Consider the following 17,227-nt stretch of genomic DNA (forward strand, 5'->3'; position numbering starts at 1 on the left):
GGATTTATTGGGGTGACGCCGGTTAACATAATTATCCAGGTTTCAGGTGCTCAATTCCACAACGCATCTCTGTATACCGTATTGTGTGTCCTCTGCCCCACCTTCTCCATTCCTTCTGGTCCTATTTCCCTCCCTCTTTGCTAAAGCAGCCCTATTGCTCAAATGCCCTTCCTGGCCTTCCTACCCAAAGGTGGTCGAAATGTCTCTCTTCTCTGTTCCCACGTATCTGGAGCACACTACTTACCATGGAGCTACAATTATTTGCCTTCCTAACCAGATATGAGCACCCCTCCTCTCTCCAGAATTAGCATTCTGTCAATAACAACAGCAGCTATCATTTATCGATGGCCTCCCGTGTGCCAGATCAACATTAAGCACTTTTTAAATGTTACTTAATCTTCACAACATCTGAAAAAAGATGAATAAATTTAAGGTGCTCCTCTTACTACCTCTACTTTATGGCTGAAGTCTTCAACTAGTCTTCCTGATTCCTCCCTATGTGGTTCTGTTCAAAGCTTAAATCAGGCAGTGTCACGCCTTTGCTTAATTAAAACCTTCCAATGGCTGCCGTTTTGCTTAGAATGAAGTCCAGTGTACTTACCATGCCCTGCGACATCCTATCAATCTTACTCCTGGCTACTTCTGACCTCCTCTCCTATCCACTGCCCTCTCATTCTGTCTAACCACTCTGATTGTCTTGATATTCCTCATACACACCAGGTACACTCTTACCTCAGGGCCTTTGCACTTGCTGCTCCTGCTTCCCAGTGCTGTGCTGGTAAATATTTAACAAATGGCCCTCTGGGGGGAAAAAAACTGATAGTATTTGCTGATTTCTGTGCATACTTTCATCAAGACTGATTTTGACCTATCAATTTGACTTCACTGTACACAAAGTTCTCTTTATTCTCCTCATCCTGCATTATTTCCATAGCACGTACCACAACCTGGCCTGTATTTATTGTGGATCCCTTCCCCTTAGAACTTGAGCTTCATGAACAGGTGCTTCTTTTGTTCAGTGCTATACCTCCCGTGTCTATGGGTAGGAGAAGCTCAGAAAATGTTTACTTTCAAATAAAGAAGTTAAGTAACCTGCTCAAACTACACAGCTATTAAGTGGCAGCACCAGCATTCGAGCAACGAAGCTGGTGGTCTTAACCAAGCTGCATGGATTTTATTGCCAATGCCTAACCAGGGCCTGGGTAGCAAAGAGCAGGCACACACAGTAAGTGTATGTTAAACCAAAGGACTGAGCAGAATGGACATTATCTGCAAGAGCTTTTGTGGAAGTGGGTGAGACAGGGTGAGGAACCTACACTGGTTCCCCCATACCACCCTCCAAGGGAATGACAGCCGCTGAGGGAACCAGGGCAGGAAGATAGCGGACACGAGCCAGGATGGATAGGGTGGGTGATTATTACTATTTCTCTGTTGCAAATAATACCCAAGTTAAATTTTTAAATGAGTAATACCTTCTTATGTATTAAAAATACATTAACACAGGAAGTTAAGACTGAACCACAAACTCTCCACACAGAAATAACCACAGATGTTATTTGAGATTGTTCCAGACTTTTTCTACAGGTGTTTTTACAGAACCAGTATAATAGTGTATATGACTTTGTTGCCTTTCTCAAGTAACAATTTATAAGCATCTTTCTATGTCAATAAACATACCTCTCTGCACATGTTCAATGGATAATTCAACTTGCTCTTTATTGTTGTACATTTATGTTTGCTTTTTGCTATTTTAAACATCACAATAAATCTTATATAGAAATTTGTGAACAAAGCCAATTCTTTAATTAGATAAATTCCTGATGTGGAATTCCTGAGTCAAAGGATATAGGAATCAATAATCTTACCACGTTTCCTCAAGTTTTTTTGACACCACTGTATTTCTTTCTTTCTTTTTTAGCGAGAGAGGCAGAGACAAGGGGGATGAGAAGCATCACCTTGTAGTTGCAGAACCTCAGTTGTTCACTGATTGCTTTTAACATGTGCCTCCAGCTGAGCCAGTGACCCCTTGCTCAAGCCGACCTTGGGCTCAAGCCAGCTACCTTTAGGCTCAAGTCAGTGACCATGGAGTCATGTTTATGATCCCACACTCAAGCCAGCAACCTCGTGCTCAAGCTGTTGTGCCTGTGCTCAAGCCAGTGACCTCGGAGTTTTGAACCTGGGACCTCAGCGTCCCCGGTCAATGCACTATCCACTGCACCACCACCACGTGGTTAGGCTTGTGTATTATTCTTTTTTTCTTATTTTTTTATTAGAAGCATCAATCACCAGTTTTTCATTGTGAGACCTTAGTTGTTCATTGTGCTTTCTCATATGTGCCTTGACCGCGGGCCTTCAGCAGACCAAGCAACCCCTTGCTCAAGCCAGCGACCTTGGGTCCAAGCTGATGAGCTTTTTGCTCAAGCCAGATGAGCCCACGCTCAAGCTGGCAACCTTGGGGTCTCAAACCTGGGTCCTCTGCATCCCAGTCCGATGCTCTATCCACTGCGCCACCGCCTGGTCAGGCTTGTGTATTATTCTTATAACATCATAACACCTCACACATACTGAATACTGTTCTTAGCAAGTGATATGTATTAATTCATTAATTTTTTATCAAGACTCCATGAGGGATACTGTTCACACTGACAGTATGTCCAATGGCAGATGGAGAAACTGAGGTAAGTGGCGGGGCAGGGATTTGACCCAGTTTCAGAGCCTATGCTCAGAATGGTGACTAGCAGGCCCATGCTGGCTAGGTGTGACTGAACATAACACTTGGCTCCACCACTTACCTAGTGTGAAACCTCAGGAAATTTGCTTACTATCTCCATGCCAATTTTCTCATCTGTGCAATGGGTATAAGCAGAATATTTCATATGGTAGTAGTCTTTTTGAAAACAATAAGGAAATTTGTGTCACGAAGCAAGAAATTCAGCCATAGTTCAATCTACAGTTATGTGATGCAGTGACTCAATAATGTTCTTGCGCCTGACCAGGTGGTGGCGCAGCGGATAGAGCGTCGGACTGGGATGCGGAGGACCCAGGTTCGAGACCCCGAGGCCAGCTTGAGTGTGGGCTCATCTGGCTTGAGCAAAATAAAAAAGAAGCTCACCAGCTTGGACCCAAGGTCACTGGCTCGAGCAAGGGGTTACTTGGTCTGCTGAAGGCCTGCAGTCAAGGCACATATGAGAAAGCAATCAATGAACAACTAAGGTGTCACAACAAAAAACTGATTGATGCTTCTCATCTCTCTTTGTTCCTGTCTATCTGTCCCTATCTATCCCTCTCTCTGTCCCTGTAAAAAAAAAAAAGAGAAAAAAAAAATAATGTTCTTATTTCTCTCCACTATCCTTAGTGTGCTGCCTATACCCAAGAGATGGCTCCATTTATGGCTACAAGATGAGAGTCCCAGGAATCATATGCAATAATAAGATATCCAGTCCTGCCTGACCAGGCAGTGGCGCAGTGGATAGAGCACTGGACTGGGATGCGGAGGACACAGGTTCGAGACCCCGAGGTCACCAGCTTGAGCGTGGGCTCATCTGGTTTGAGCAGAGCTCACCAGCTTGGACCCAAGGTCGCTGGCTCAAGCAAGGGGTTACTTGGTCTGCTGAAGGCCCGCGGTCAAGGCACATATGAGAAAGCAATCAATGAACAACTAAGATGTCACAACAAAAAACTGATGATTGATGCTTCTCATCTCTCCATTCCTGTCTGTCTGTCCCTATCTATCCCTCTCTCTGACTCTCTCTCTGTCTCTGTAAAAAAAACCAAATAAATAACAGTGCTTGAAAAAAGGGATAAAGAACGAAGAAAGCTAAAAAAAAAAAAAAAAAGATATCCAGTCCTTCCTCCAGAAAAAAGAAAGGGACCATCTCTTCATGTGCCTCCTGTTTAGGAATGAAACATACTTGCCCTTCACAATGTCTACTTACAGGCCTTTGCTCATCTTATTGGGAAGGTTAGTGTCCCATGTCCATTCCCAAACCAATCACTGCCAAGGATTTCCATGAACAGATGGTGGGGAGTCAACCACAAATATTCTGACATTAACCTTTTGGGAAAAGTCTACCAATCATATTTATCCTTATCTTTTTAAGATGTGAACCACTATGTGTTTAGGATAAACTTGTTTATTGACAAAAAGAGAAAAAAAGTTTAATGCACATTTAATGTACATTCCAACTGAGTGAAAGGCATTACATTACTAGGCACTGAGGGGAATACAAATGAAGGTTAAGACTCAACCTTCTTCCTCATATTTCCTAGCACAGAAGTGGATACAGGCACAAGAATACAAACTACAAACTGCTTTGCAAGGCATTTGTTTTGGTATAGGTACCATATTTAATACACAGTTATAGCACATGAGAACAGAGGGCAGATTGATTTTGAATGAAATTTTTAGTCAAAGACCATTACACCTAATTTTCAGATATTTAACTGTCACAGAGCCATAGACGATGTAATAGCCCACAAATGTGAAGAGAACATTTCATCCCTTTGGCAGGAAGAGAACCATCCTCCCAACGGCTGCCATCACCTCACACCTACACATCAGGCAGACAAAGCACAGGATCAGACCAACCCAAGGACAATAGTGACTTACTTTCCAATAGGCTGTAAGAAATAACTGCTTACAAACAAGACAGCTTTCTAATTAATGTATACACATGAAGTGCACAAATGTTATATGTGTAATCCGATAAGTTTTTACATACATACGAATGGTGGTAACTTTTTCCTTTTCTTTTTTTTTTTGGATTTTTCTGAAGTGAGAAGTGGGGGATGACAGATTCCCGCATGCACCCGATAGGGATCCACCCGGCATGCCCACCAGGGGGTGATGCTCGGCCCATCTAGGGCATTGCTCCGCTGCAACCAGAGCCATTCTAGCGCCTGAGGAGGAGGCCATGGGGCCGTCCTCAGTGCCTGGGCCAACTTTGCTCCCATGGAGCCTTGGCTGCAGGAGGGGAAGAGAGAAAGAGAAAGGAGAAGGGTAAGGGTGGAGAAGCAGATGGGTGCTTCTGTGTGCCCTGGCTGGAAATCGAACCCGGGACTTCTACACACCAGGCCGTTGCTCTACCTCTGAGCCAACCGGCCAGGGCTGTGGTAACTCTTAAATGTAAAACACTTTCCATAGTGACTGACACATGGCATGGGCTCAGTTAAGTACTGTTTTACCTGTTGATTTGATAGGTTAAAAATACAATCTTGGTTTCATTTGCATTTCTTTGATAAATGGGGTCAAATATTTTTGTTGTTGTTACTTGTTCACATCCTATGGTCTTTTCACTATTGAGAGAGAGAGAGGGAGAGAGGGAGATACACATCTTTTTTTTTTTTTTTACCAATTTGTAAGAGCCTTGTATGTATATATTAATGGCACTCAGTCTCATATTGCAAATATTTTTCCCAACTGGTACTTTGCCCTTTAAATTTCCTTGCCACTCACTAGTTTTTTATTTAATTTTATTTTTTTAAGTGAGAGGAGGAAGATAGTGAGACAGACTCCTGCATGCACCCTGACTGGGATCCACCCAGCAACCTCCGTCTGGGGCCGATGCTCGGACCAGTCAAGCCACTGACTGGAAGGGTAAGAGAGAGAAGGGGGAGAAGGAGGAGGGGAAGCAGATGGTTGCTTCTGTGTGCCCTGCCCAGGAATCGAACCCAGGATGTCCATATGCTGGGCCGATGATCCACTGAGCAAACCAGCCAGGGCCTATTTTTAATATTTACGTGAATGAATTTTCTGCTCTTTCCTTTGTGATTTTAGGTTTTAACATTTTACTTTTTTTTTTTAAAGGAGAGGAGGGAGAGGGAAAGAGAGAAACTTGAAAAAAATATGTTACATAAAGTTGTTGAACTCAAGTTATTTTGTTTTTTTTTAAATGGGTATTTTTTTTTAAGATTTTATTTATTCATTTTAGAGAGGGGGAAGAGAGAGAGAAAAGGGGGGTGAGCAGGAAGCATCAACTCCCATATGTGCTTTGACCAGACAAGCCCAGGGATTCAAACCAGTGACCTCAGTGTTCCAGGTCGACACTTTATCCACTGCACTACAGACGAGTCCTAACATTCTACTTTTTAAAAAAGTTTTGCCCAACTACATTATTAAGTATTCACCATTTTAGTATGGAAGCCTTATAATTTTCTTTATATTTAAATCTTTAATCCATATATAATTTAGTACATGATATGAGGCTAGAATCTAACTTTGCTTAAAAATAGCCAGTCCTGACATTGTACATTCAGTAAACATTCCATTTTACACTTGCTTAAAAGGACATCCTTATCATTTAATGGTGTTTTTTTTTCTCCTTGTCATAGAAATGTTTAGAGGACCTGAATGTAGTTGACTTTCTTAACTGTATAGGAAGCCTAGTTCTATTATATGAGATAGCCATGGCAGGAGAAAAATATTTAAATTCTACATACTAGTATGTAATTCTGAGCGACTAGTCTCTTTCACTGATCATTCAGTCTCTTTCTACTTGGCTATGTAGTTCCTGTAAAGTTAAACCTTGATATCCCCTTGCCTGTAACAGGCTACATGGCTTACAACATCCTCATACACCTGTTAATCTACGTATTCAGTGCCTACTGTGCCTATGCTAAGTAGTGAACCAGACAATGCAACCAGTTGCATTTGAACCAGACAAATGCAACTCTTCCCACATGTAACATAATATTGGGTTGGGGAATAAGTTCGTAGCATTTTTATATTTTATTTTACAACGATTTGTTTGCTGTTTGGCAAAGGGCAAGTATTCATTCGATAAAACTCTTTCTGCTCTACAAAACTATGTTAATTGTATTTTTGAGTTATTTAATTTTTTATTAGTTTTGAGGCTTAGAAATGGAATACCCAGGAGGCAAAAATCAACATTTTCGACACCTGCTCTTCTTTGCTTTTCATCGAGGTCAAAAAGCTGCCGAAGCAGCCCGGGACATTTGCGATGTGTATGGAGAAGGTGTCATAGGCGAGTCTACAGCACGGAAATGGTTTGCAAAGTTCAAAAATGGCGACTTTGACGTCGATGACACGTCCCGCAGCAGAAGGCCTTCTGAATTCGCTGAAGAATGTCTCAAATCACTTTTGAAGGAGAACAGTCGCCAAACCAGTCGTGAATTGGCGGAAAAAATGAACTGCGATCATAAAACGATTCTCAATCACCTTCATTCAATGGGATTTACCGAAAAATTGGGAGCCTGGGTGCCTCCGAGCTCAACGAAAAAAACAAAGAAAGTCGCCTTCAAATTGCTTCTCAGCATCTCGCCCGCCATCGAGCAACACGTGGTCATAAACAGCGCTTTTTGAACCGAATGGTCATGGGAGATGAGAAATGGTGCCTATACATCAATATGAAGCAAAGAAAGGAGTGGGTGGCTCCAGGAGATACGCCAAAGCCGAGAGTCAAACCAGACCTTCATCCAAAGATCATGATATGTGTTTGGTGGGACTGGGAGGGCATGGTGCACTGGGAAATGCTCGAAAAGAAGACCACGGTCAACAAGGAGCTCTACATTGCCCAGCTACACCGCGTGAATGAGGCTATTCAACTGAAAAGACCTGATCGACATGGTCAAACCATACTCCTTCATGACAACGCCAGGCCCCATGTTGCACAAGTCGTCAAAGCCGCACTCCAAGAGCTCAAATGGGAGGGCCTTCAGCATCCGCCGTATTCTCCGGACCTTGCACCGACCGACCGATTACCATCTTTTCTGCTCCTTGTCAAACCATATGAAGGGCGTTACCTTCGATAACAAAGAGGTCCTTAAAAACTGGCTCAACAACTTCTTTGACACCAGACCAGGCGATTTTTGGCGGAACGGCATCAACAAATTGGTCGAGAGGTGGGAAGAGGTTGTAAACAGCAACGGCGAATATATAATTGATTAACTTATTGACATAATTATTGTCTTTTGTTTAAATAAGTCTTCGGTAAAAACACTACGAACTTATTCCCCAACCCAATAAATTAGCTGGTAGAAGACAACCTTTAAATATTTACACCAGTAATTCATCACACTTGTGTTTGGTGCTACAAAGTACAGCACAGTACCCTTTCCAGCTCACAAGTCTTGTTTCCAGATCTGTTCATTTCTTCCTACATCTAGTCAGTTATAGCTTGGAAGATCTGGTTCCAATTTCCAATTGGAAATACCAGAAAGAACTGTGACAATTATCTTTAGAGTATTTACAAGGCTAATGTGAGGAATAGGAAAACAGTTAAAAGAGAACCCTAGAACATTAGGGGGCAAAATTGTATCAGCAACCTACTTGGAGATAGTCCTTTAAAATCTCAGGTCTACATCCTGAGCAACGCCAGCTCCAGAGTGGATGAGATCTGGAACAATTTAATGAGGCCAAGAATGAGGCTGAAGGTTGACTCCAGTGAGGACTGCTTTTGCCTTTGAATGGGAAAACCACTGTTACCTTTTTTGTTCTGTGCCTTATTTTTTCTGTGGTTTCCCCATTGTCTACACGTGATAGATTTCAAACTGTGGGCAACTGTTAGAATAGTTCCAGTAGAATAAGAAAAACAAATTGCTTTATAAAAAAGAAAATGAATTTTTCCAACTAGTAAATTCTGTACCCATTGAATGGCTGCAGAGTTACCAACAGTGATTAAACCCACGGAGAATCAGTTTTCCAGCTCAAACTGGCAAGGAATATCTCCTTTTAAATTGAAGGAGATATGCGTGAGGGCAGGTAAATCTAAATAATTCTCTTTATTATAAAAGATTTCTCGCATGACCAGGCAGTGGTGCAGTAGTGGATAGAGCATCAGACTGGGATGTAGAAGCCTCAGGTTCAAGACCCTGAGGTGGCCAGCTTGAGCGTGGGCTCATCTTGAGCAAAAAGCTCAGCAGCTTGGAACCAAGGTCGCTGGCTTGAGCAAGGGGTTACTCAGTCTACTGTAGCCCCACGGTCAAGGTACATATGAGAGAGCAATCAATGAGCAACTAAGGTGTTGCAATGAAAATCTGATGATTGATGCTTCTCATCTCTCTCCACTCCTGTCTGTCTGTCCCTGTCTATCCCTCTCTCTGACTCACTCTCTGTCTCTGTAAAAAAATAAAAAAAAAGATTTCTCTTAAAAATTTCTCCCCTGGCCGGTTGGCTCAGTGGTGGAGCGTCGGCCTGGCGTGCGGAAGTCCTGGGTTCAATTCCCAGCCAGGGCACACAGGAGAGGTGCTCGTCTGCTTCTCTACCCCTCCCTCTCTCCTTCCTCTCTGTCTCTCTCTTCCCCTCCTGCAGCCGAGGCTCCACTGGAGCAAAGGATGGCCTGGGCGCTGGGGATGGCTCCTTGGCCTCTGCCCTGGGCACTAGAGTGGCTCTGGGTGCAACAGAGCAACGCCCCGGATGAGCAGAGCGTCGCCCCCTGGTGGGCGTGCCGGGTGGATCCCAGTCGAGCGCATGCGGGAGTCTGTCTGACTGCCTCCCCGTTTCCAGCTTCAGAAAAATACCCCCCCCCAAAATAAATAAATAAAAAATAAAAAAATTACTCCCTCTAAAATCTCTTTGATGTTAACAAATAAATTCGATGTTATAATAACAAAAAAATCCCACCTCGTCTTTTTTAAAATCTGAGATGATAATTTAAAACAAAAATTAACAGGTGATTTTTATTTTTACTTTAAAATAAGTTTGATATGTCTGAACTCTATGCTGAAGAACAAAAATGCCAACAAATTCAATCATCACCAAAAATAAAGTTAAACTTTCTAAACTAAATCTTTCTAGCGTGAGATCAAAGACAGTCTGCTCTTAGAAGATCCCCAAATGCTATCCACTCCAACTCTGTAAAAGTCAAGCTTCTGTTTCTCCAGGAAACAAAACATATCCAATATGACATCAAAGCCCCATACACCTGAAATGCAAAATAACCAGCGAGCCACATTCTTTTTCATAGAATTAGCAGGCATAGATCACCTGTTTCTTAGATCACTTTTTTCACTATTTCTTTTTTTTCCTCGCTGGACTGTCCAACACTTCTATCTTTCCTTTTCCATCTTCTGAATGAGGAAGCTTAATGTTGTCTATGGTGACTTCAGAAGAGGTGCTCTCATCTTCATCCTCGGATTCGGAACTGTCATCCTCTGAACTATGCTGTGAATTCTCTTCTGAACTGTCCTCTTCTTTTGAATCAGACCGATTCATCTCAAACAACACCACATCCTGCAAAAAACACCACATGGGAAATTTAGTTCAGGGCAGTTCCCTAAAGAGTTGCCATAACACATTGGGAACAAGCAACGTTTAGCACAATATTGAAGCTCAGAGGACATGTTTTCAATACATGACACTTTTATCCTTTTAGTTGCCAGAATCCACCATAATGATTTACAGTTACCGAAAGTCTAAAAGGCCCCCATAACCCAATTTGATAATGTCATGAATACAATCAATGAACAACTAAGGTGTTGCAACGCGCAATGAAAAACTAATGATTGATGCTTCTCATCTCTCTTCGTTCTTGTCTGTCTGTCCCTGTCTATCCCTCTCTCTGACTGTCTCTGTTTAAAAAAAAAAGAAAAAAGAAAAAAAGAAATGGGATGGGAAGTCTGCTGGCTCCCAAACTGTGGGCCACACACAGTGTGAAGAAGAGACTCTAGGAAAAAAAGAGTGAACACAGGAGACCTGTTAGGAAATTGCTGCAATAGTCCAAAGGGGAGAGACCTTAATTATTAGGAGCAGGGGTGGCAGAAGGGGAGCTCATGTAAAGTGGTTGGATTTGGGGAATATTCTGGAGGTAGAGCTGACCAGATTTGCTGATGAATTAGATATTATTATTAACAATGGTGTCAGCTCTGCCCAGACACAATTGTTATAAAGAGAATTCCAGCCCTGGCTGAAGAGCTCAGTTGGTTAGAGCATCATCCCAAAGCCCAGAGGTTGTTGGTTTGATCCCTGGTCAGAGCACATACAGGAACAGATAGATGTTTCTGTCTCTCTCTCCCTTCCTTTCTCTCTAAAATCAATAAACAAAAGAGAGAATTCCAGAATAGAAATAAGACATGAGCCTAGCCTGACCGGTAGTGGTGCAGGGGCTAGAGCATCAACCTAGGTTGCTGAAGACCCAGGTTCGAAACCCGAGGTTGTTGGCTTGAGCGCAGGCTCATCTGGCTTGAGTACAGGCTCACCAGCTTGAGAGCAGCATGACCCCATGGTCTCTGGTTCAAGCCCAAAGGTGCAAGGGGTCACTGACTCAGCTGGAGCCCCTTCATCAAGGCACAAATAAGAAGCAATCAATAAACAACTAAAGTGGCCCTGGCCAGCTGGCTCAGTGGTAAAGCATCAGCCTGGTGTGTGGAAGTCCTGGGTTCAATTCCTGGCCACGGCCCACAGGAAAAGCGCCCATCTCCTTCTCCACCCTTCCCCCTCTCCTTCCTCTCTATCTCTCTCTTCCCCTCCTGTAGCCAAGGCTCCCCTGGAGCAAAGTTGGCCCAGGCATTGAGGATGGCTCCATGGCCTCTGCCTCAGGCACTAGAATGGCTCCAATTGCAACAGAACAACACCTCAGATGGGCAGAGCATCGCCCCCTGGTGGGCTTTCCAGATGGATCCCTTTCGGGTGTATGCAGGAGTCTGTCTCTCTACCTCACCACTTCTTACTTCAGAAAAATACAAAAATAAAAATTAGGCCCTGGCCGGTTGGCTCAGTGGTAGAGCGTCGGCCTGGCGTGTAGAAGTCCCGGGTTCGATTCCCGGCCAGGGCACACAGGAGAAGCGCCCATTTGCTTCTCCACCCTTCCCCCTCTCCTTCCTCTCTGTCTCTCTCTTCCCCTCCCACAGCTGAGGCTCCATTGGAGCAAAGATGCCCGGGTGCTGGGGATGGCTCCTTGGCCTCTGCCCCAGGCGCTAGAGTGGCTCTGGTCGCGGCAAAGCGACGCCCCGGAGGGGCGGAGCATCGCCCCCTGGTGGGCATGCTGGGTGGATCCCCGTCAGGCGCATGTGGGAGTCTATCTGACTGTCTCTCCCTGTTTCTAGCTTCAGAAAAAAAAATAATAATAAATAAATAAATGAACAACTAAAGTGGCACAAGTATGAGTTAACACTTCTCATTTCTCTCTGTCTCTTTCGGTGATAAGGCATACTGGTAATTTTACTGTATGAAATGAAAACAAAGCATAGTTACCATCTGTATAACTTTTCCAAGAGTCTCATCAATATTTTCAATATTGAAACGACCAGGTGGTGCAGCTTCCATTTCTTTGCTTAGCTTTTCATTTGCCTGAGCCATCTGTGGCAGAAAGGTCTGCACTTGGTCCAACACTAGGAGAGGTAATATAGTTTACCAATACTTATGTTAGTATTTGTCCAAAGTTCAAATTTTAAAATCCATAATTTCCCATAAAACACTTCTGAATTTAATAATAATAATAAATTGTAATTTAAAAATTTTCAAATTCCTTTCATTTTAAAAATCTTCATCTTCTGAATTCTAAAAGCAGTAGGACCACACCAGCAATTATTTCTCAACATGTTATGTTTTTCATAAATCCCCAGCCCTGTGACCTCCTAGATGTCTGACATTCAACCAACAGTAACTGAAAAAGGAGGCCGAATGACTTAACAGTTAAGTGCACCAGGCTGTGGAGACAGACTGACAGTTATTACCAGAATCCCAGTTCTACCTCTGACGGTATGAATTACACTGGGCATGTTAATTAAATAGTGATTGTTTTTACCTGTCTAACATCTAGTCCCCTTTCTTCTAATAACATACCCTGACTTTCCTTTCAAGCTCTGTCACTCATAGTCACTGTCCCTCATCCCAGGTGTGACTACATGCTCCACAACCTTGGCTGGATGAGTTGAAGCATGGCATACAAAGTGACACCGTGATCTAACCAGACCAATACGAGGTCTCCCTGAGACATGGTTTGAACTGTAGAGAAAGGCCATCTTTCTGAGTGACAGACTGAGTGTGCTGCTGAATCTAAGCCTGGAGCTGCTGATAAGTTGGCCAACTTGCCAGAGGTGGGGGAAGGCCCTGCTCTAGAATAATCCCACACCTGGGAGGGGAGAGCTAAGAGACGCAGAGCCCTGAGGACCCAGAGCTTGGAGGCAGATGTATCTGAAGTCACTGGGGTTTTTCCCCAATAAAATGAGCCAACGTAATTTCTTTTCTTTCTTTCCTTCCTTCCCCCCTCCTTTTTTTTTTTTTTTTTTTTTGTTCTTAAAGCAATCTGAATTGGGTTTTTGTCATTTACAACCACAGGAGTCCAAACTAGTATATTTAATTTAACCACTCGAAATCTCAGTTTACTCATCTATAAAATAGGGGGGATAATTGCAAGGGGAGTCAACAAATAAGGGATACTAATTCCTTTTTCTTTCGAAGGAGACCTAGCACATAACTAGCTCTCAGAACATGAAGTCACTGACAGAGCTCCACAACAGGTGGCTAAAATGTTCAGAGTAGGAAAGAAAAGAAAATGGTGGTAATGGTGTTTTAATATTTGACCATGAAGGCAGAGGCGATCCCATCAAATAACTACTTAATCAGGCAGAAGTTAACATCCAAGAGGGTTCTTGAGAGAGACGAAGAGAGCGAGGGAAGGGTACTTACAAGGACTCCTCTCTACCCGAACTGTTTGAAGAGTGGAATTCTTTCTGGAATTAAGCTTGGAGTTGATGAGCAATCTGTCCCATATACCTGAAAACACACACAATTTACTATAGCTTAAAGAAATAGGGGCCATCAGCAAACCTTCTGTGACCACTCTTAAGTCTTGATCATTACACATTTCCCAAGACGCTTTTAAAAAGAGAAGCACCCCCGCCTGACCAGGTGGTGACACAGTGGATAGAACATCGAACTGGGATGTGGAGGACCCAGGTTGGAGACCCCGAGGTCGCCAGCTTGAGCGCAGGCTCATCTGGTTTGAGCAAAAACTCACCAGCTTGGACCCAAGGTCGCTGACTTGAGCAAAAGGTTTCTCGGTCTGCTGAAGGCCCACGGTCAAGGCACATATGAGAAAGCAATCAATGAACAACTAAGGTGTCGCAATGAAAAGCTGATGATTGATGCTTCTCATCTCTCTCCATTCCTGTCTCTCCCTATCTATCCCTCTATCTAACTCTCTGTCTCTGTAAAATAAATAAATAAATAAATAAAATAACAAAAAGAGAAGCACCCCAAGTTCCATTACAACATTTTAGTTTTTATGTACCTCCCCTTTCTTAAGCCTGTCTCATACATCTCTGTGTCACACTAAACGGCACCTTTCTGGATCAGAAATCCATCTATGACAAAAGTGGGTCTGCACTGACAGAATGGAGGAAGTTGTACAGAGTAAACAGTGGTTAAGTGAAGCCAGACATGGTTACTAGCTGTGTTATATTGGGCAAATTACCTAACCTCTTTGAGCATTCGTTTCATTTGTAGAACATGCCTGTGTGGTTAGCTCCCCTTCATTAACAACGCCCAACCTAGCCTGACCAGGCTGTGGTGCAGTGGATACAGCATTGGACTAGGACGCAGAGGACCCAGGTTGGAAACCCCAAGGTCGCTGGCTTGAGCGTGGGCTCACTAGCTTGAGCTCGGGGTCACTAGCTTGAGTGTGGGATCATATACATGACCACCCATGGTTGATGGCTTGAGCAAGAGTTCACTCACCCTGCTGTAGCCCCCAGTCAAGGAACATATGAGAAAGCAATCAATGAACAACTTAGGTGCCGCAAGGAAGAATTGACGTTTCTCATCTCTCTCCCTTCCTATCTGTCCCTCTCTCTGCCTCTATCACAAAAAACAAACAAGCAAAAAAAGCCAAAAAACTATTCCCAACCTAGTGAAAACAGCCCTTTGGAAAAATTTTGTCCCTCCATGCTATATATTTAGTCCCATCATTCACTACTCCTTGAATCAACCCAACGTTTCCACCCATCCGAGCTCAGAGAACAGGACTTATCTTTCAAAAAAACTCAGGGCTTTGCACCCAGTTTCCAATACCCACAAAATCTCCTGTTTGCTCACAAAACAGAGCTCCACAAACATTGGCTGCTTACTAATTTAGGCCTAGCGATTGGATTAGTACAAAGAGCTTGGCCTGACCAGGGGGTGGCGCAGTGGATAGAGCGTTGGACTGGGATGCAGAGGACCCAGGTTCAAGACCCCGAGGTCGCTAACTTGAGCGCGGGCTCATCTAGTTTGAGCATAAAGCTCACCAGCTTGGACCCAAGGTTGCTGGCTCGAACAAGGGGTTACTCGGTGCTGAAAGCCCACGGTCAAGGCACATATGAGAAAGCAATCAAAGAACACCTAAAGTCTCGCAACGAAAAACTGATGATTGATGCTTCTCATCTCTCTCCGTTCCTGTCTGTCTGTCCCTGTCTATCCCTCTCTCTGTCTCAAAAAAAAAAAAAAAGCGCTTGGACTCTGCAGGCAAACTGATTGGATTCAAATCCTAGTTTTGTTCATTTCCATCCACACTATCTCTGGCAAGTTACTTACCTGCTATGATACACCATGACTGTTTCCTCCTTTATATTATAAAATGGAGAGAACAGAACCTTCTGCACAGGGTTGTGAGCATTAATCTAGTTAATCCCTGGGACACAGTAAACACTACATAAACTTTTGTTGTTATTTATTATTATTATTATTCCTTATTATATAATTATTACAAAGCTTTGGCTGTTATAACTCCTGACACTCTGGGTTCTCACAAAACTATTTCGTAAAGTTAATATTTACTGAGAATATATGCACATTCTCCTTTCACAAAAATTCTGTAAGTACTACTACCTCCATATTTCAAATGTGAAAACGGGCGCTGAGAATGCAAACAACTCTCCTAGAAAGGCCCACAGCTAATTACTCGTGGAGCTGGGACTCGAACCTATGCTTCTCTATTACGGTGTCTGAAACCCTGTGTGGATTCCATGGACCTATGTCTCCCTCTCAAGAGGACGTCACAAAGTGTTGGTTCTTTGAGGATGGAGGAGTGGAGGAACGATCCTTATCAGTTATCGGCTCCCAGGACCAGCCAATCGCTAGGACGCAGCCAGCCAACCCTAAGGTCCGACCTTCAAGGAGCCTTGCTGTGGCGCTCGGCAGATGGGCGCTTGCTACCGACGCACGCCCTCCACCCACTGTCCCCGCGGCGGCAGGCACGCAGGTCACCCCGGGGGGCTCCCCTGTGGGATTCCAGGCCTGGCTAGGGTGCCGGCTCCTTCCTCCCCGGCTGCTCCGGCCGCTCCGGAAGCAAGCCCCACGCCGCACGTGCGCGCCCCACGTCGCTGCCACCCGCCCGTCACCTCCGTGGCTGCCGCTCCCTGCGGTCAGCAGCTCCTTGGACACCGAGACCCCGGAGCTATCCTTGGGGGACGAGGAAGAGATCCGGCGGCACCAGGGTTCGCTGGGGACCTCCATGCTGCTTCAAAACCAGCCGGCCCAGGCCCGGATGCAGGAAAGAGGTTCGGCAGAGGCGGAGCCAGGGCCGCGATTGGAGAAATCTAGGAGGGGGGCTGGGAGAGGGGCGGAGCGAGGGTCCAGCGGTGAGAGCGACACCTGGCTGAAGCTAGAGGCCTTTCCTAGTGTGGGAAAAGGGAGGTTGCAACTCTTGAGGCCCTATGGTTGGATAACTGATGGCCAGGCTCTTTAACTTTTTTTTTTTTTTTTTAAGCTATACAAATTCGGGGCTGTCCTCTCTTTCTTAAAATGATTTTAAAATTTTTGGTTAAAAACAACCCGTAAATTGTAACATCTTGATCGGTTTTGGGGTTTGTGGTTTTTTTTTTTTTTTTGTATTTTTCTGAAGTTGGAAACCGGGAGGCAGTCAGACAAACTCCCGCGTGCGCCCGATAGGGATCCACCCGGCACGCCCACCAGGGGGCGTCGCTCTGTTGCAACCAGAGCCATTCTAGCGCCTGAGGCGGCCATCGGTTCTCAACCTGTGGGTTGCGACCGGAGGGGTCGCCTAAAGCCATCGGAAAATACATAATGCATATCAGGTATTTACATTCCGAATCATAACTGTAGCAAAATTACAGTTATGAAGTAGCCACCAAAATTATTTTTTGATGCCTGACCAGGCAGTGGCGCAGTGGATAGAGTGTTGGACTGGGATGTGGAAGGACCCAGGTTCAAGACCCCAAGGTCGCCGGCTTGAGCGCGGGCTCATCTGGCTTGAGCAAAAAGCTCACCAGCTTGGACCCAGGGTTGCTGGCTCCAGCAAGGGGTTACTCAGTCTGCTGAAGGCCCGCAGTC

General features: G+C 44.4%; 1 protein-coding gene across 1 annotated transcript; it reads right to left on the reverse strand.

Annotated features, from left to right (window-relative positions):
* Positions 1-6,656: 6,656 nt before the first annotated feature.
* On the reverse strand, positions 6,657-16,414 carry NOPCHAP1 (NOP protein chaperone 1). The gene is made up of 4 exons (XM_066356151.1): positions 16,276-16,414; positions 13,586-13,672; positions 12,149-12,285; positions 6,657-10,189 (listed from the first exon to the last, which is right to left on the reverse strand). Exons 1-4 carry the CDS (start codon positions 16,388-16,390, stop codon positions 9,968-9,970), a joined length of 561 nt encoding a protein of 186 aa, XP_066212248.1. The 5' UTR covers positions 16,391-16,414; the 3' UTR covers positions 6,657-9,967.
* Between the last annotated feature and the right edge of the window lie 813 nt (positions 16,415-17,227).

This window comes from Saccopteryx leptura, chromosome 1 (genome assembly GCF_036850995.1).
Source record: "Saccopteryx leptura isolate mSacLep1 chromosome 1, mSacLep1_pri_phased_curated, whole genome shotgun sequence".
Lineage (NCBI taxonomy): Eukaryota > Metazoa > Chordata > Mammalia > Chiroptera > Emballonuridae > Saccopteryx > Saccopteryx leptura.